General features: G+C 35.7%; 2 protein-coding genes across 2 annotated transcripts in view; both read left to right on the forward strand.

The window, feature by feature from the left end:
* LOC144974656 (alpha-aminoadipic semialdehyde synthase, mitochondrial-like) overlaps positions 1-19,954 on the forward strand; it is a 56,293-nt gene that overhangs the window by 24,573 nt on the left and 11,766 nt on the right. The window contains exons 9-15 of the mRNA XM_078917739.1: positions 915-1,026; positions 2,150-2,209; positions 3,118-3,188; positions 16,592-16,710; positions 17,261-17,387; positions 17,895-18,005; positions 19,744-19,852. Of these exons, the coding sequence (XP_078773865.1) occupies positions 915-1,026; positions 2,150-2,209; positions 3,118-3,188; positions 16,592-16,710; positions 17,261-17,387; positions 17,895-18,005; positions 19,744-19,852 (709 nt within the window). The remainder of the gene's footprint in view (positions 1-914; positions 1,027-2,149; positions 2,210-3,117; positions 3,189-16,591; positions 16,711-17,260; positions 17,388-17,894; positions 18,006-19,743; positions 19,853-19,954) is intronic.
* On the forward strand, positions 6,638-10,092 carry LOC144974659 (uncharacterized). The gene is made up of 3 exons (XM_078917743.1): positions 6,638-6,810; positions 7,297-7,365; positions 8,756-10,092. Exon 3 carries the CDS (start codon positions 8,823-8,825, stop codon positions 10,005-10,007), a length of 1,185 nt encoding a protein of 394 aa, XP_078773869.1. The 5' UTR covers positions 6,638-6,810; positions 7,297-7,365; positions 8,756-8,822; the 3' UTR covers positions 10,008-10,092.

A 19,954-nucleotide genomic window follows, 5' to 3' on the forward strand; every position in this document is an offset into this window, starting at 1 on the left:
AAAATGAGCTTTACATAGCGCAGTATCCACTAAATGTGCTCAAAGCGCTTTACAATGGGTCCCTGGTCAACAGCAACATTGAACATGTAGGACAGGACAACTGCCTGTTAGGCGATATTACAATTTTTTGGACAAAGACAACGCTGTTAACGGCCAGGTACTCATTTTACACCTGAGTACGGTGAGAGAATGCGAGTAAAGAGCCTTTTTCAAGGACTCAACTATGCGCCGAGCGTGAGGCTCGAACCCAGGACCTTCCAATCCAAAAGCGAGTGTTATACCACTAGACCACATAGCCGCACAATTTATAGCCAAAATAAAAAGTGCCATGAGGTAGAGCTCACTGCTGAGCAGTTATGACATGTCCAAAGATGCTACATCAAGGCATCTTTCAGCTGGTGAATGCTGAGATTTCCATCAAAGTACGTTTGTTTTAATAAACTTTAGGCATGCCCCTAATTTTTTTTCCCATATGGGCTTGCGGGTAAAAATTAGTGTAGTCCCTTAGAGCCCCAGAGTTCATGGAGCAGGAGTTTGTACCAGTATCTATAATGTTAAACAGACAACAGCAATTGCTTGTTATCCTTTATATAGGACATAGGTCAATTGGAAAGTACTTCTTGCCAGATATAGCAAACTAAAACACAGCTGACCAATGTCTGCTGGGAGGACAAGGAGAATTTTTTTTTGATATTATAGCTATTTGACCCCTGATGTTGTGTTGTGCATTTTTTGTTTTAAAAAAAAAAAAAGGAAAGATGACCTCTTGACCTCGTGAAAAAAGATTTATTTATTGTATTATTATCATACAGAATGGATAAATGGTGTTTATGTATTAATATCATAAAATATGCATGCATTTCTTTTGAAACTTCTGAGTGTTAAAAACAGTTGACATTACTTTTATTGACCAGTTTTGCTGGCGATGGAGTGCTCATCTGCTCAATTGATAACATGCCTGCCCAGATTCCAAGAGAGGCTACCGATTTCTTTGGAAGTCTCCTGCTGCCTTATGTACCAGAAATGGTGAGAAAATCATTTACTTATATCAAAATATAGGTGGGGCGAAGTGGTCAAGTGGTTAAGACATTGCACTGTGACCCGGAAGGACCCGGGTTCGAGCCCCGCTTCAGGCACTTTAGTTTTTTTCCTTGAGCAAGATTATTAACGCCCAATTTGCTCACTTGGACAACATGGGTGATTCCTGTTGACATCAGACATCTTGTTTGATGAGTTATCTATATTCCTTCGTGGAATGCCTAGGCTACGATGTCTTATGATGTTGTGGCTGAAAAAGGCATAATTAAAAAAAATAAATTTAGGTAGTTTGTGATATTTTAAAAAAATACATTAGTTGAGAAAGTTGAGAACTTTCAGGTCTTACAACAAGTTTGTTTTTCTTTGGATGCTGACATGTTTCTACTCCAAAGAACTGGGTAAATAAATAGCATGAGAAAAACAGTTTTATACGGTCACTCCACCGTCCCCATCTTTTAAAAAAATAATTTTTTTTTAGTTATTTGGCTTTTATATCTCATAAACCCTCAAAAAGGTAAAGAGTAATCGACATATCTCAGTGCTGATGGTTTTCCTTGTATCTGCGGAAATCCGCGATTTTGGTTTCAGATGAGGAATTTCCTCCTTTAAAAAACTGACATTTTCCTCAATCAGATTTTCTGACTTTGAGAGATTTGATTTGTGGTGGAACAAACTGGTGCAGCTTCCCCACTATCCAGAAGATAGCTAGAGTAGTTTATCATCTCGATGGCTCTAAAACTGGGGGTTAGTGAAGTAAACATGTGGCGTAAAGAAAACCAATCATAATTTTCCTCCTTTTTCCCTTCTTGTCACTATCAGGACTGATATCTATTTAAAAAATCATTCATATTCTCACTCCCCTGCCCCTCCCTCATCTTTTATCTTATGACTTTTCTATCTATTAAGACCCTCATAAAGAGCAATCAACACACTTATTCATCATTTATATTGCCCTCCGATTCTATTCACTTTTCATGTTGTTTTTTTCCCCTTTTCTTTTTCTATTTCTCTGGTTTTTATGAGGTACCGATTATTACTGTTGTCATTATAAATGAAATCAAATAGCAAACCAATTTTCCAATAATTGCAAATCATCTCTTCCATTTTCTAGTTGAAGTCCAATGCCAAAACTTCTTTTGATGAACTGGATTGCAACAGGATTGTCAAAGATGTAAGTAGTGTTCGTAACTGTTTGAATTTGGTGTTGAATGCTTATTTTTCTGATATTATATCAGATTTATACACTAGGAGGTGACTTCCGAAACCTGCTAAGTCATATCCAGATAGAAAATGAGTTGATGTTTCAAGCAATCTATTGGACACCATAGAATCACACACACACACACACACACACACACACACACACACACACACACACACACACACACACACACACACAATTAAAGTTTCAAAACATCCAGGGTATTATTCTATGTGCTAATCTCACCAGAAGAACCAGACATATAACAAAATTTACGCGTTCAAAGAAAAACCCAATCTGCAAACTCAAAGATCTTCAAATATTTATTTGCACCTCGCACCATCAAAAAAGACTGGAAATCATTCCCAAATCATGAGTGAACACAACAGATTTAGACACCTTCAAGCAGAGATTATCAAACTATTTCAGCCTAATCACCAACAATTCAATACCTGCCGCATTCAACAAATCTCTCTGCCCCCAAATACAAATATTCAGAATTGAATTGACTTCAAGTAGCGTTCAGATTCATATTCAGATTCAGAAACGAGACAAGTATTTTCCTCTTTTAAGTAACTAAGATAAATGACAACAAATTGCAATTTTTTCTGATTTATGAAAATGTGACTTAGCAGGTTTGTAAAGTCTCCTCCTCACATATTTGTTTGGTTTCAGTTAGAGAGCATATTTTTTTTTTAAAATTCACACAGCAGTACATTTTAAACTTAGTAAGCAAAATATTCTGTACATAAGTTTACAATTTTGTTTATTTTATAAAAGAAAGAAAGTAAATTGGAAGTAAAAAGATGATTCCTTGACATTAATTCAACATTTCATTGTCTTATATTTTTCTTTATCCATTTCTCTTTGTGTGGTAGGCTGTCATTGCAAGCAATGGGAAACTGACTCCTAGCTATGAATACATCACTGATCTAAGGAGAAAGGCACAGTGAGTTTGCTGTTTATGATATATTTATATATATCATTTGATGTGATACAGATTTAAAATCCTATAATAACTAAATAAGTGGAAAATTTTAATTAAAGTTAGATCACTGGAAGAAAGGAATTTGTGAGAAACTATTATGTATGGGACAATTATTGTGAGACAGGGTAACAGAAGTGAGTGTTTGTAATACGATTCAAACTTTTACTTGCAATTGATTGAAAAGCAAGCAAGAAAAATAAATATTTAACAGATTAAGCCCGTCAGCGCAGAATCATTATGCGACCTAGGCATTCCATGAAGGAATATTATGGATAATATCGATCCGTCGATCAAAAGTGAACTGAACAGAACTCAATGTGAATCACCCATATTATCCAAATTGAGCAAATTTAGGGTTAATCTTGCCAAAGGAAAAAAATAAAAGTATATAAAGCAGGACTTGAACCCAGTTTCTCCCGGATCACTGTACAATGCTGCCCTAACCAACAAAAGGACAGTATCTCTCAAAAAATCATAAAATCACTTTTTTTACTAAATCGAATTTCTGGGACATAGGGAAGCTTACAAAGTTGTCAGAATGATCATAACTCAAATATTTTTGAAATTAGAGGCAATTAAAAATTTGCTTGAAACAGTATCCTATTTCAACCCCATCGTTAATCAACAAAAGGACAGTATCTCCGACGGCCGTATTCCGCCCCGTAAATATCGACGGTGTCCGTGAGCATGCGATGGCGTCAACGAGTGGCGTCACGAAGATGCCGCCGTATGGCGAGCAATACCATGCGAAACTGTTGGTGACGATTTGATTGGTTGACGCATAAGTCGCCAACGCCAATGACGTCATCCGTAACATGACATCATAGAGGAGCACTGTAACTTTCTATCGTGTTGTTGTTTACATGAGAGAGAGATAGAGAGAGAGAGAGAGAAAGAGAGAGAGAGAGAGAGAGAGAGAGAGAGAGAGAGAGAAACACACACACCCAGAGAGAGAGAGAGAGAGAGAGAGAGAGTCAGTAACAAACAGAGAGCGAGAGAGATGGATGCAGAGAGATATATTTTTAAAAATAAATTAATTAATAAATAAGAGAGAGAGAGAAGAGAGAGAGGGAGAGAGAGAGAGAGAGAGAGAGAGAGAGAGAGAGAGCGTTTTAACGTGTATTCATTTTGAGACAATAAACAATGTGAGTGAACCTAATACTTCATAATAATATATAGATGTCACTGGAGTGAACCCAAAGAAAAAAGGGAGGAGAGATTAATAGCTGACATTGACCACAAGGGGTTGTGATAACGAATGGCAGGTCCTAAATAACTCGAGGTTGCAGCTCAAACAAGAAGATTCAATTATATGATTTCATGTAAGTCATTACAAATTAAACCCCACTCGCTCCTCTTCAAGCTGTCATCTGACTCAAAATGGAAACAATGCAACAAATGATTTGACCAGTCCCATTTTTTAAATTGCAATCTCATTGGTCAATATGTTTCCCATTGATTGACTTTTGACTTCTTTTGAAACGAAGGGCTTTCTTATACTATCCTACCTATTCTTTGCTCCACCCCCTCCCTCCTTTTCCCCCTTTTTTTATCTACCAGTCTCGCTCGCTCTCTTTGTCTCCCTCGTGTTTCTTTCACACATACAAACACACACACATAAACACACACACACACGCACACATTTATATCTTACTCCCTTAGTCTAACCGCATACTGTCTATCGAATCGAACGCATGACCTTCACATCCGACAGCAGTAGTGACATACCACAACGCGGATGTTTGACCCAGCGACATCTAAGTTTGACCTCGTCCGTTGGATGTTAAAAGTGGAAATACCTGCTTTTAACAACTGTTTGGATTGCAGTTCTTATATCTTTGACTAAATTATGCGCCCGTGATTAAAGACTAAATTGCAGCAGACACTGAGTACAAAATCAATCTAATCTATGACAGAAGTTGAAATATTCACGTATTACTTTCCACCAGATCAACATATCAAGCTAGCTATTTAGTGGCTGGTTGGTGGGCTGAGGGGCTTTATAAACAAGTAATAAAAAATGAAAAACAAAAACAAAACAGAAAGCAAAACCATTACAAAACTTTATACAACTGGCAATAAAAAACGGATCCCCTTGCTTGTTGGTCGGATGCTCAACCAAACGTCTAACTTAAGTATACTTATTTTTCATTAATTTCAACTAATTAGTGTGTGTGTGTGTGTGTGTGTGTGTGTGTGCTCTTGTAAAGGCGTCAAAATGAGGACATCCATAGGTTACACAAGCCACACAATGAGGACATTTTCAAATAGAGGTCCAACATTTTGGACCTCATTTTTTAAAGACCTCTATGGTCTATGTAATGTCTAGAATGAGGACCTGAAGTGGAAATAAAACGAAGACCTCATTTTGTCCACTTCATTGCTAACGTGTGTATAGCCCATTATACACATATTTTGATCTTATTTTCACACACAACCCACGGGCTCATGAGCAATTCATTCTCGTGTCATCTTTTGAAATGCTTTATTTGATTGGCTGATTTCAGCCAATCAAATAAGAGTTTAGTACCTAATAGCAGTTCCGATTGTTCTAGTTTCGATTTCCTGGAAAAAGTTTGCGAGGGTCTAAAATCAACATGTCTACTAAACGTTTGACTTTCAAGAACTTTTTTTCTCATTTGCAGGAATTAAATGAAAGGTAAGATATTAAATTATAGTATTTTGTTTTTATTACTTAGTAGTCACACTAATTATTCTTCATAACTTTCTTTCAGACTTTCATGTAAACACAGTTTCGACTTCGACAAAGTTGTGACTGTGCCTTGTACTTGTGCTCTTTTTTGACTATTGAAGAAAAATACCAACCGTGTCATTAGTTTTTCTTTCGGATTAAATATTCTATGGCAATATTTCCTTATTGTGTCAGCATCTATTGTAAAATTTGAAACAAATGTGTAGTTTGTAAGAATATAAGTCAATGTTTAGATTTGGTCATGACGCGCTTACTTCGATCTACATTGTTGTGTCTCGGGTGGGGGTTATAACAGGCTGGAAACTAAGTTGGCAGTGAACACTGAAACAGTTCCAATTGATATATAATTAAATAATGCATTGATAGAAATTTTCCCTGTGTGCTCGCTTTCTTGTATCAAGTCATGTAAAAAAAAAAAACCCAACTTGATGTCTTATTAATATATAAATAAGTTAAGTAAGAATACCACTTGACCATAACGTTCTCCATCACTATCACTAACATTTTCTCTGTCACCACTACCTACAGTCACTGAACTCACACTCTGATCATGACCATCATCACCATTGTCAACAAAAATGCTTTAACTTTTACCTTTAATATTATCATTGTTGCTGTTATCGTCACTTACTTTTAATGAGTCTTTGCTCATCTCGTCTTATCATTTGTAATGGTAGACCTAATCACTGGGTTTTGATATTTCATACACAGAAAATCACAAAGAGACAACAAAGTATCAGAATCTCCGAAAGAGGATGAAGATAATGAAGTAAACAGGAAACACGACATCTTAAAACCAGAAGCAGAACTTGACCCGAGTGACCCTGATTCTATCAGAAATCCTTTCACTGATAGTTCCTCTAGTGAATGGTATGTTTTAAAAGTAATATAATTGGGATTGCTAACCTCATTATTTCTTGAAAATTAATTATCTACTCTCCTGGAATGATTCAACATTTTTTAATTATTAAGAGAAATCACATTGACTATAATATTGATATTGATAATAATTTTGATGGTTAGTGGTCAGACTAATGACCATGAGCAATATGTGATTTTTCGTCTGGTCGGTGTGACCTTTTGAGACACTTAACATTTATTACGACATTCATCACAGATGTGAATATGGTGAAAGTACTACACTACCATGTATATTGTGTAAGTTTCCAAGAAGCTGTTAGAAAAAAATTATATTTTCTGTGGTAGCTGTTCCTTCTTTTTTCTTCTTTTTTTATGTAGCAATTAATTTTTTTAAATTTTAAATATTTTATTTGTTCAATTGTTCTGTAAAGGAACAAATACAGATTATTATATATATATATATATATAAATATATATGAAACCATTTTCTTTCAGGGAGCCCAATTCCACCGATGAAGAAGACATTCAACTTTCAGACGAAGAGATATCAAATAAAAGTTCAAGGTAGGCAAATGGGGATTTGAAAATTCTTAGTCCAGTGTTAATCATATTGCTAAGTAAATAAAAATTAAATATATACATAAGCACCGGAAAGGCTAGTCCAAAACTGTGGGTTAATCCGTAATGCAAAAAAAAAAAAAAACCCAACCTATTTCTCTATTGTATTGTCTATAGTGAATAATCTGGAAAGACGGTTAATCTGAGGTAATTTCTTGTTCCCAAACATTTCGTATTAAGCATTGTGACCTCCATTCCAATCAAAATGTCTCATTATAATTGAGATCTCATTTTAACTGATCTCCTATGAAAACAAAGTATGGTAAAAAGAATAAAAAAGGTTGCATTTATAAAGCGCTTATCTACGGTCTAAGCACTTTACAATGACAATTCACTTTCCCCAATAAACAGCAAACATGTAACACATAGGACAAGACAGGCGACCTGTTAGGTGCGTTACAATTTAATGGGACAAAGGCAGAGCTGTCTTAACTGCCAGGTACTCATTTACACCTGAGTTGAGTGAGCTAATGCATTTAAAGGACACAACGCCCTGACAATAATTTCTGGGAGACAAGTTTTTTGTCACCCATCCATTCACCCATCATGTTCAATATGGCTTGACTATTCCAATTGATGAGACGTGGTTCCACTTCGGCCACTATTATTACAACTACTACAATAGATGCCGGATTCAAGCACGGTGTTTGTGAGGAGAGAAAAGTGTGCTTGAATGCGAAATTGACTTTATATTGTTATTTATCTCTAAAAAAAAGGGTATTTTTTTAACGCCCCTTTAAACACAGAATAGGTTATATAAAAGGCGACACCTCCGATTTAAAGTAAGTGTGCATTTAAAGTAAGTGTGCGATAGAACTATGGGATACAGCCGTGAAAACTCTGGTTTTGAGAAAAAAATTCCACTGTGGGATTCGAACCCCTGCCCTCGAGGACCAAAGGCGAGTGACATAACCATTTGGCTTACTTATTTCTGTCTTATTATGATACACGTCTTTTCTTTATCTCTGGTCTTTTTAGATGTTTGCTTTGTGTGGTAATGTTTTTTATCTTTTCTTTTCTTTTTTTTTGCATGTGTGTGTTTGTGCTCTTGTAAAGGCGTCAAAATGAGGACATCCATAGGTTACACAAGCCACACAATGAGGACATTTTCAAATAGAGGTCCAACATGTGTGGAATCCATTGTGATGGTGGGTGGATGGGGTGAAAAAATGAAGATAAAAAATTGCCGACCTGACTGCTTTTGGCTAGAGTGTAAATTCATTGAAATGTTCATGTAAATTGTATCTTTTCATGAGTGGACTGAGAAAAATAAGAAAATCGCACTCCATTTTTATCCAGCCACATTATAATTGTTATATTTCTTCTTATTTCTCAGCTACCCGGTGGATCAACACATCAGCGATTCTTGCTCTTCTTCTGGAAGTGCAAGCCCTCAGTATCCCATGCTGTTCACAACAAACACGAATGCTCCACCAATTGATATACAGCCACAATTTAAGAAATGGAGTAAATATCATTCATGTTTTTATTGTGATAAACAGATTATCAAAATGGCTAGACATTTAGAAATGAAGCACAAAAATGAGTTATCGGTTGGCCAAATATTGTCATTGCCAAAAGGGTCTTATGAGAGAAGGAAAGCTTGGGTGAAGATAATAAAAGAAGGAGATTACAAACATAACTTTGATGTATTGGAAAAAGGAGAAGGTATATTGATTCCAAAATATCGAGGAAAAAATGTACAAGTTGATGCACTTGATCCCTGTCCCACTTGTAAAGGCTTATATCGCAAAAAGAAAGTAGCAGCTCATTCCTTAACCTGCTGTACAAGAAAACCTAGACGGGCCTATAGGGAAGGGAGTCTTATGTTACCTGTACCAAAGAATGTTTCAAAGTCCTTGTGGCAAAATGTCTTACTAAAGATGAAAGATGACTCGATATCCCAGAAGACAAAAAGCGATGCATTGATTATTGCATTTGGAGAGCGAACATACCACAAACGTGATGTTGAAGAGCACACTGCTGGCCATATTAGTGGTAGAATGAGAGAACTTGCGCGACTCGTAATAGATTTAGAAGATCGGTCAAATGGAAATATTAAATCCCTCACAGATGCTCTCCTTGTGAAAAACTTTGACACCCTTGTCGAATCTGTCCGCAGTGTTGCAGAGTATTCGGATGAAACAAATTCATTTGGGAAGGGTTCCCTTGCTCTCAAGCTCGGATTCTCTGTAAAGAAATGTGCATTCATACTGAAGTCACATGCCATCCAAAAGAGTGACCAAATGCAGAAAGATAATGCTGATAATTTTTTATCCCTTTTCACTGGAAACTGGTGTGATCACATTTCATCATCAGCAAGCCAATCACTAGAAAGAAGGAAGTTCAACAGCCCCCAACTACTCCCTTGTTGTCAGGATGTAGAAAAACTGTACAGTTATGTTAAGAATCTAAAAGTGGATGATTATCCCTCTGTAGCAAAAGCAGCTTTGTGTGAAATTTCTCTTTTCAACAGAAAAAGAGGTGGTGACGTTCAGCGTTTGACTCTAGAGAATTTAGAAATGGGCAAAAAAAACCAGGAACCCGTTGATGATGAGATCATTCAATCTCTTAAAGAAATAGAATGAAGACTTGTTCAAACATTCACTCGCATAGAAATCAGAGGCAAATTCAATCGCCGGGTAGCTGTACTACTGACACACTCAATGTTGACCAAGATTGACATCATCATGAGGGAAAGAGATAGATTATCAATAAAGAGCAAATACCTCTTCGCAACTCCAAATGGAGAGAGGCCATATCGTGGAAGCGATGTCATTAGAGTTATGGCAATTGAAGCTGGTGTTTCCAATCCACATATTTTTACCTGGACGTCTTTAAGAAAACAAGTTGCAACTATATCCCAAGCTTTAGAAATTTCTGACACTGAACAAGACCAGTTAGCTCAATTTCTGGGACATGATATCCGCCAAAGTTGCAAAAATACTTATGAAAATCAACGCTGGGAAAAGCACTTCTGTGGAGGACTACTCACTGGAAGGAAATTTTGAATTGGAACCAGATAACAACAGTAGCTCAGGAGAGTCAGATATGGATGAAGAAGTGGAGAAATGCCAAAAAGACACACAAGAATTAGGGCCAAGTGAGATCAAGGAGCCATACGCTATTGGAGACAGATATGAACGTGTGGGACTTAATGAGAATTCCTCTGATACGAGAAAAAGTGGGAAAAGGCATAAATGGACACAAGCAGAAAGACATGCAGTTCTTAAACACCTTTCGGTATTCATAAGAATGAAAAAAGTACCCGGTAAAGCAGATATTGAAAGAGCAATAAATCAAGAACAATGTCTAATAAATGCAAGGTCATGGCGAAATGTTAAGGATTTCTGTTACAACGAAATAAAAAAATCTGTAGGAAAGTATTAGTCCAAAAATAACAGTAACCTACATGATTGATTATATCACATCCATATAAAAATTGTTGTCACTTTCTTTTTTAACCTTCTCTTGATATAAGAAATATTGTGTACATGATATCTTTCAGATATCAATGACTCTTACGATGGCTGAACATGTCTGTCTATAAAATTGCCTGTTGCTTAATAAGTTTTTTTAGCTAATGGATGATTGTTATGAAACTCAAACATAGTTTTTATTCAATAGTGTTTTTAATGGACGATTGTGTTTTATCTTTGTCTTGCTGAATGAAATGCACTATCACACATAACTTTTGTGGTGACATGAGTACTTTTAAAATTATTTCCTTTACATGATAATTTGTATTGCTATGTGGTCTAGAGGTTAGCAACACGACTTCTGATCCAGTGTTAACTGAAGTCATGGATTCAAACCCCATTGAGTAGTTGAGTCCTTGATCGGAAAAAGCGCTTAAATCCCATGTTCGAGTCTAATATGCTGCATGACCCGCCCTTTGTGTTGAGTGTTGTTGTGGCTGGGGACCCATTGTAAAGTGCTTTGAGCACGTTTAGTGGATATTGTGTTGTATAAATGCTCTCTTTTGTTAATAATTTTATATATGATGAATTGTTAAAAATGACTGTTTCTAATCCAAATGCAGTCACCTGGGCTAGTCTAGTAAAAACGTTATTGTACCATTGTGGTCTGGGGATTTATTGGGAATTACAAAGTGTAAAACATGTTGATTTGTTCTTGTCTCTTTACAAAGAATACAAGGCATGTATATACAAGAATGGAATGAAGAGGTGGCAAATACAGGTTCATTTAAACTTTTCAAGAACATCAGGTCATAATTTAAATATGAAGAATACTTGAATATGGTGAACATGTCTCACTGTATTTCTATCACAAAAATTAGACTTAGTAAGTTGGCATTAGGGAGAGGCTAAATAGGCTACATTAACTTGTTCATTGGCCTTGTATGATTAATACTGTTGAGTGTATTTACTCATGGAGCCAGTGAAGGAAGGATACAGTGGGCTGAACACCTGCTTGTCTATTTTTCCTGTTCCATAGTAATCTCCAACTTGCACTTGACCTTGTCCTTTAAATGGTACTTAAGGTTTAGTGCACAGTTGACCACTACACTGCAATAGACGGTATTTTCAGGGGTTGGATAAACAAACAAGTTTGCATTTGTTTCTAATAGAACGAGGGAGATGGGGTAAAAATAAGTTAGAGAAAAAAGTATATATGTGAGCTTGGTGGGATTATTGAATATGGATATTGGCTCTTATATAACCTAGTTTGTGTTGAAAGCGCCGTTAAACCCCACAAACAAACAAACAAGAATATGAATATCACTGTCTGTTAGTTTTTCCTCGAATGTGAATGAAAGAAATATATTTTGTCCAATTCAATGTTGATTAATCGGTAATCCTAATATTCACAATTTCTTACGACTTATGAAAAGTACTGAATTTAACACTGTGAAAAGGTTGGAAATGCTATGTTTTAGAATTCTCAATCAATATGGAAGGGAATTGATGGCAACAAGAAATAAAGTACCGAAGATTTCTAATCAAGTTAAAATAGAAAATTAATCTGAGTACATGAATAGTAAATAAAGTGATATACCATCATCATCATCATCATCATCATCATCATCATCATCATCATCATATTTTTTTTTCACAAATGTTTTTGTTATGATTATATAGATTGTATTTGAAAAATTGGTTGAAAACCTAATAATAATGTTATTTGTTAAAATATGAATCATGATGCCTACATTTCTTCACTTTTTAAATGATTTGTATGATTTAGATAAATGTAATTCAATGCACTTTCTGTGTGATGGGATGAACTCAAAAAGGATCATTTTTTAATTTATTTTTCCCCGGACCTCTAACCCTTACCGCCATGGTTAATGCTGTTACTTGATATATAAATCCAATTCAGTGTTACTCATTTTAAACTTGAATTTATTTTTTACCTAAAGTAGTAGCTTTCATTCGTCCATCAGACTTTTATCATACCTTTTTCTGGTTAGTATTAGTTTTATTTTTACTCATTCTTTCATCAACCTTAAATGTTATTATTAAATGTATTCTATCCTGATCCTAAAGAGGAACACAGGTGAATGCAGGATCCTATATTCCCCATAAACTTACTTGTTATGCTTACATGTAGCTTATCATTTTTGTTGTGTATTTTTCTTTTATATTTGATCTTTATACATCATGAATCGGCATTCAAAGCTACTAAAATTATCTATGATTTGAACCGTCGAAATATTATTTGGTTGGTTGTGTATTAGTAACAATCAAGTGAAATTTTCTTGGTTCATGATAAACATGACAACACTTATTTAATTTAGTTTCGTGAACATTCCCAATCAACGTAATTGTAATTAATACAAAGTCAATCGAAATGGGTTTAATAAAGTTTCATTTAAAATTTATTCTTGCCTTTTGATGATTATTCAACAGTTGTGGCAATTTTTAAAATGTTTCATTGTGGTTTGTTTTGTCACACGTCTATGATTCATGATGGCGTTTTAAGTTTGTTTCATACAGTGCACCCTGCCTGGAGAGGTCACGTTTAGTTGGATGGAGGTTGTATGCAATCAGTAGGGTTGTATCGCACTGTCCCATACAAATCCACCAATTGCACATGCTTTATCAGTGCCTGCTCCCATATTGCTCATGGGGAGATTTTGTAGCTGGATTATAGAAAAACAAAATGGGTATTTCAGTTCTCTTCGCAAAAATTGCAAATAAATTTGAGAGCTGTTTGAAGTTTTTATCAAAAGAACGAACAGTGCTACTGGAGTTTGGTTAGATCCAGCTCGGCTTGTACAAGATGCATTGTGCTGATGTGGTCCTGATTCAATACGACTCTTATCCTGTCTGGAAGCAAATTTGTGCATGTATTGGATTTGAACCTCTACTATAACTACTATTAATAATTTGTACAAGTTAGCTAAAGGCAAATCAGTGCCAGAAAGGCACAGAGAGAAGGCATGTTGAGCTGGCATTGGTTTCATTTGATTTTTAAAAAAAATCCTTTTTCTTCAATCTTCATCTACTATTCATTACCCTATCGCTTAATATGAGATGCATTGTACTTATGGGGCATAATGGGCAGGTGATTGGACTATGGATCAAACGGTCCAAATTCGAACCTGGCTAAGTCCATTGCAATTTTTCAAGAAAATTTACTGATTGCTCCATTCAACCAAGGTGTAACAAGTACCGGTTTTGTTGGGGGAAAGTGTCTCTGCGATAATACTAGCATCCTGAATCCTATTGAGAGTAATGCATCATTGGTGTCTTACTTCTTTCTTACCCAAACTGGAATAAGCTCCAACTCTCATGAGTCTTAGTTACCAAGTTATGGTAATGGGTTTTTTTTATTCTATGACCTCAATCTGTTCTCACACAAATCATAAGCCTCATTCCACATACACACTGGTTACACATTACCCATCATTGGACCTCCTTTGGCCACATGTCCCCATTTTGATTCGTGGCAATATAAAGCTTCAAATAATATTTAACTCAAATTTAAAGTTGCAGTCATCTTGTGGATGATTGCTTCTTGCCAGAACGTCTTATAAAAACTGTTTAAAGCAGTTCTTTCTATAGGGCCTCATTGTGCGTTTGAATGACACAGACCTCATTTAAGGCCGAATACACGTATGTGTGTGTGTGTGTGTGTGTGTGGGTGTGTATGGGTGTCGGCGTGACTGTCTGTCCAGGCGTTTTTTTTTTGTTTAGTTGTTTTTTGGGGGTTTTTGTGTTTTTCTTTTTCATCGTCTTCATATCTCTCACTTTCCACACATCCTTCAATTTTTTGTCCAAACTTTTGGAGAAGGTAGTGCTGACACAATTGTTATCTCCGAACTTAAGAACAACAGTCCAGTCAGCCAACAAACAGCAACACAGTACTGAAACGACGCTTCTTAAAATCTTTTGTTATATAATGCGGATGCTAACAATATCAATTTATTATGCCTTTAAGATCTTTCAGCTGTCTCTGACACCATTGACCATTACATTTTGTTAAGAAGACTAGAAAATACGTAGGCGTAAAAGGAATTGCCCTTAAAACGGTTTACATCATACAAAAATGTATTTACAGGATCGATGGCAGACTGTCGTGGTGAATGGTATTCAGTCAGAACAAGTTTTACTAAACTTTGGAGTGCGTTCTTGGCCCTGTCCTTTTTTCTGTATATAAGCACCCCCTTTCTAGTGTGATATCCAGATTCAATCTGAGTTATCATTTTAATGCTCGTGATACGCAAATTTATGATTCAGTACCCCTAAGTAATTTACAATTCTTAATACAACGAATTTCGAGCTGTTTTAATGAGATTAAATCTTGAATGTACCATAACAAGTTAAAATTAAATGATAGTAAATGATAGTAAAACTGAGATTTTAAAGTGTGGAAGGAAAATAATTCACCTATTTCTCTCGGAAATAGCACAATATAATTTTCAAATAAAGTAAAAAACCTTAGCGTCATCATTGATAAACATCTTTCCATAACAAGCTGCTACGTGAATAACACCATACAATCTATGTACATAGAAATGAATAAAATAAGCAAAATTCGTAATCTAATATAGCAGAACTTTTAATTAATTCCCTTGTTTTATCTAAATTGTACCATTGTAACTCCCTGTGGGCGAAATTAGCTAAAGACAAAATAATTTTTCTGTTCATCTTATTAGCTCATAATTTGGGCACCTTTTAAATTTAGTAAGAATGGTGTCGCCTATTTCATTCAGTATAAATCTACCAACAGATTTCGTTCCATTTCATGCTTTTCGTTTCCTAGGACAATGAAGATATTGATTTTAAAACAAAAAGGGATGCGTGTGTATGTGTTAGGGGGGGGGGGGGGGGGGGGGGGGGGGGGGGGCGCGGCATACCCTATTTTCCAGCTATTTTTAGGTTTAATTCACTATCACTCACTCCTCACCCCATATCGTTTTACAATGGCAAAATCCTGATACACAATTAAAGTCTAATTTACAAGATAGCCAAAATTATCAATAAGCGTAAATTAAAGCTATGTTGCTTTTAATAAAAATAGACTCATCTTGAAAAAGCAGTCAGGGTCTAAAAGATTGAGGAATAGTCTAATGTAGTAATATTATATCAGAGTCACGCCTACAAACTTGACGGAGATAATTTATTCATTCCCCTCACGCCAGGTCAAAGACACTTAGCCTTGCCTCTCACTCGTCCGTGATGGCGAGTGCTCGCCCTCGCTGACGTGAAACGTTTGTCGATCGAGTTATTCGTATTTTGCTATATTCTTAACTTAGATACTGTTCTTTTGGTGAATACGGACGAGGCATTTTGCGTTGCGGTTAACCAGGGTAAACAGTATGTGAGACGGTCGTATAAGATACTGTCCTTTTGTTGGTTACAGGTAGAGTTATTTGCTTGGCTTTAACCAAGAAAGAACAGTATCTCAAAATATTACGCAACATATTACGTCAATGAAATCGCCGACTCACAGAAAAACGCAATTTATTGTCAGCTATTATTTAATGTTAGAAGACTTCCACTATGTAATAGAATTAAAGAGTTATGAATGAAAAAACTAAATGTGTCGATTGCGGCAAAACTGGCTGGACCTGGGTCAGCCCAGATACTGTCCTTTTGTTGGTTAGGGCAGAATGCCTTAAAATATTTGGCCACTTTTCCTCAGCAAGGAATTTCTATATTTACTAAAATCTCATGAACCAAAAATAATGTCTTTCCAACAGGTCAGCTCAAAAGGCCACTGTGTCGTCAGGGGGTGCCAAAGTCCTAGTACTCGGTGCTGGCTATGTCTCAGGGCCTCTGGTGGAATACCTCAACAGGAACAAATGTAACATCACTGTTGGTAAGAATCGTACATTGTAATACATTGTAAAGGTAAATTTTGCAAATGATGATTCTTTGCCTTAGTGGTTTTCTTTTTCTTGAATGATTTTTTAAATCAACATTTATAACTCAAAACAGAGATAGTCCTTGTAATACAGTGTATTGTTTTATAAATGTATTAATTTATTTATTGCCTTCTTTCTGTTCAAGCTCTCTTCTTCATTAAAATTAAGATTACATGTTTAGGCTATCAAACAATGTGATGAAAAGATTGTAACATGGTACATTGAAACTTCTTGACAAAGATGTCTCAGTTGTTTGGATTTATCATTTGTTTTGGTTTTATTAGATAAATACTACTTTGGGAACCGATAATGTACTAGTTCGCCAATGAAATAAATATCTGTGGATATAAATTTGAATTTTGTTTTGTTTTCTTTTACTTTGAGACACTAAATATATTTTGCTGTCATGAATATCTGTCAGTCAAATTATTCAAATAATTTTTAGACCTCGTGTCATAGTTTTGTTTTTGTTTTTTAAATTCTGTATATTCATTTTTATCTAAGGATCTGTACTTCAAGATGAGTTGGATGCCACAAGCAAGCTATGCCCTGAAGTGGACACAGTACTCATGGACTTGAATGTGCCTGATGAATTGGAAAAAAATATGCATGGACATGACTTGGTCATCAGGTCAGTTTGAATCAATTGGTGAAATATTTGGTTATTCAGCGACAGTTTTTGTTTTCTTTTTCTTCTTCTCCTTCTTCTTCTTTTTCTTCTTCTTCTTCTCCTTCTCCTTTTCCTCCTCCTCCTCCTCCTTTCTTTTGCAGACATCATAGAAACTAAGAGCTGGACGGCCAGTTGGTTGACATCCAGAAGCTAGTTCACCGTACATGATGTCTTTGGGTATGCGTCCATTGTCCATCCTGTGTACGTGACCAAGCCATCGCAAACACTGCTGGCAGAGCATGAGATGCATACTGAGGGACTTCACTCTTTCTAGCACTGCAGTGTTGGAGAATCTGTCCTGCCATCTGGTGCTGAGAATTTGTCGTAGACAGCAAATGTATATATATATATATATAATTGTGTTTTTTTTGGTTTATTTATTTGTGTTTTTTCCTATGTTTTTTAATGCCGGTATTTTTGATATATATAATATATATAATATTTAATTCCTCTCTTCTATCTATCCAGCCTCCTCCCATACAGTTATCACCCAGAGGTTGCCAAACTTTGCATCAAACACAAAAAGAACATGGTGACTGCATCATACATCAGTCCTGCAATGAGGGAGCTTCACCAACAGTGAGAGAGCGGTCTTTTTCTTTTCCCATCCTCCTTTCTTAAATTTCTATAATCATCTACCTTTGTCAAACATTGACGTTTATTTTACTATCTCTGTGACTTTTAAAACCTTAATATTGAATTAATGTTTGCATGAATATGAAATGAGTAAAAGACTGTTCATCTTTTGTCATCCATAATTGAAGTATATTTTATATAGATTAAAAATAATTTTTTTACTAGGTTAACTCTCTCCTTACCAACTACACTCCAGCACAGTTTCCTCGAACTCATTCAGACGTCCTGATTTTTTTCCTATTATTCTTTGATATCATTCCAAACAAATTTTTACTTCGAACATGGTTTCCTCGAACTAATTTCACCCAGCCAACGTAAAAAATTAAAAAATTAATTAAAGGTTTTGTTTTTTAAATTGCACCCCTTGATTTCGGCCACTGATGACTTATTGTGATATTGACTGTTACTTATGTGTGTATCGTTTTTATCTATCTACACTGCATGTGTGTGTATGAAATATAACACACACGCAGACACACACAGTCACTGACATGAAAGACACCTCTCTGCTTATTCTTACACACACACACACACACCTTGTAGCATATCAATAAATTAAATAATAATAAAGTTCCCTTTATTCATCCTCATGCGGAATTTGTCTTAAGGTTTATTCAAAAGGAAGTCGAGAATAACTCGGGTGTCAGCTGTAGCACAGCGCCGCATATTGAGCTTAGGAGAGGTGGTTTGTTGACAACCACATAATACGGAGGATATTCAAACTTTGATATCTTTTGGGTATGCAGGAAAGACGATACTGCTGAGCCATACTGTCAAACCCCTACCCCCTACCCATCAACCATCATGGCACTGTACGGTTTTCTCTAACATTTATTTCATGCCCCAAGGATTATAAAGAAACGGTGCTGGAGTGTATAGGAAAATTGTCACATTTGTAATGATACAATGAATCTTTTTCATATTCATATTCATTTTATACACAATGTGAAGATAAATCTTTTAATTATTTATAAGAACTAGACGTTCTGTTGTAAAGATAAATCACTGAATTGTCGAAAAAAATGAGGAAAAAAAACACAAAAGAACAAAACAATTACATTTTGATACATTGTGTTTTTACATTTAATGTATTTTATGTGTCACCAAAATATTTGGGGACTGGGAAGAAATATTTTAGGGAGAGGTTTGTGAAAGGGGCAACTATTACGTATAATCATGGGTGCCAGTTTTCCGGTTCATGCCGGAAATCCGGTTTCGCGATATCTTGAAGTCAAATACCTCCGGTTTCAGTGTTTTGAGTAAAATAACCTAAAAGCATCGGTAAAAAAAATCAAATTAATTTCCTCATTGTGTCAATATGTTTGCTGTGTAATCATTTAATAATGGTATAAAAACGGTGATGAAATAAGAGTAAAGTTTAGGCCGCATTTTCAGTAGGAACATTTTCAGGTTTGGCAAAGTGTCGAGATTTTAGTTTCAGGTTTCAGCACTTCTTCCTGCTGGCACCCATGCGTATAATTCAGTTTACATACACAGAGAACCTGATTATTTCATGTAAAATATTACAATTCAGTTGTTGAAATCTATGAGCAATAAATTTACTATTTTTATTTTTATGGTAATTAATCTTATCAACATAGAAATGTCACTTCTGCTTCTGAAAGCTTCCAAGTTTATGAAATCTTCAGATATGAAAACGAAAGATTTTTTTCCCCCTCAGAGCTGTAGATGCAGGCATTACCATCTTGAATGAGGTTGGAGTAGATCCTGGCATTGATCACATGCTGGCAATGGAATGTTTCGATGAAGTCAAGGAAGCTGGTGGAAAGGTAGGATATACGCTTCTTTAAATGAAATCCTTATTTAGATTTTTTAAAAAAAAGTAGTCCTTCAGAGCGATCAAGCCCATGGAGCTGTAGTTTATCCCAGTT

This window comes from Berghia stephanieae, chromosome 6, assembly GCF_034508935.2.
Source record: "Berghia stephanieae isolate SIO BIC M18660-M18661 chromosome 6, UCSD_Bste_1.3, whole genome shotgun sequence".
NCBI classification, from domain to species: Eukaryota; Metazoa; Mollusca; class Gastropoda; order Nudibranchia; family Aeolidiidae; genus Berghia; species Berghia stephanieae.

Bases quoted from the DNA above. Each gene is read 5' to 3' on its own strand.
- LOC144974659 (XM_078917743.1), top strand. From the start codon at position 8,823: ATGCTGTTCACAACAAACACGAATGCTCCACCAATTGATATACAGCCA.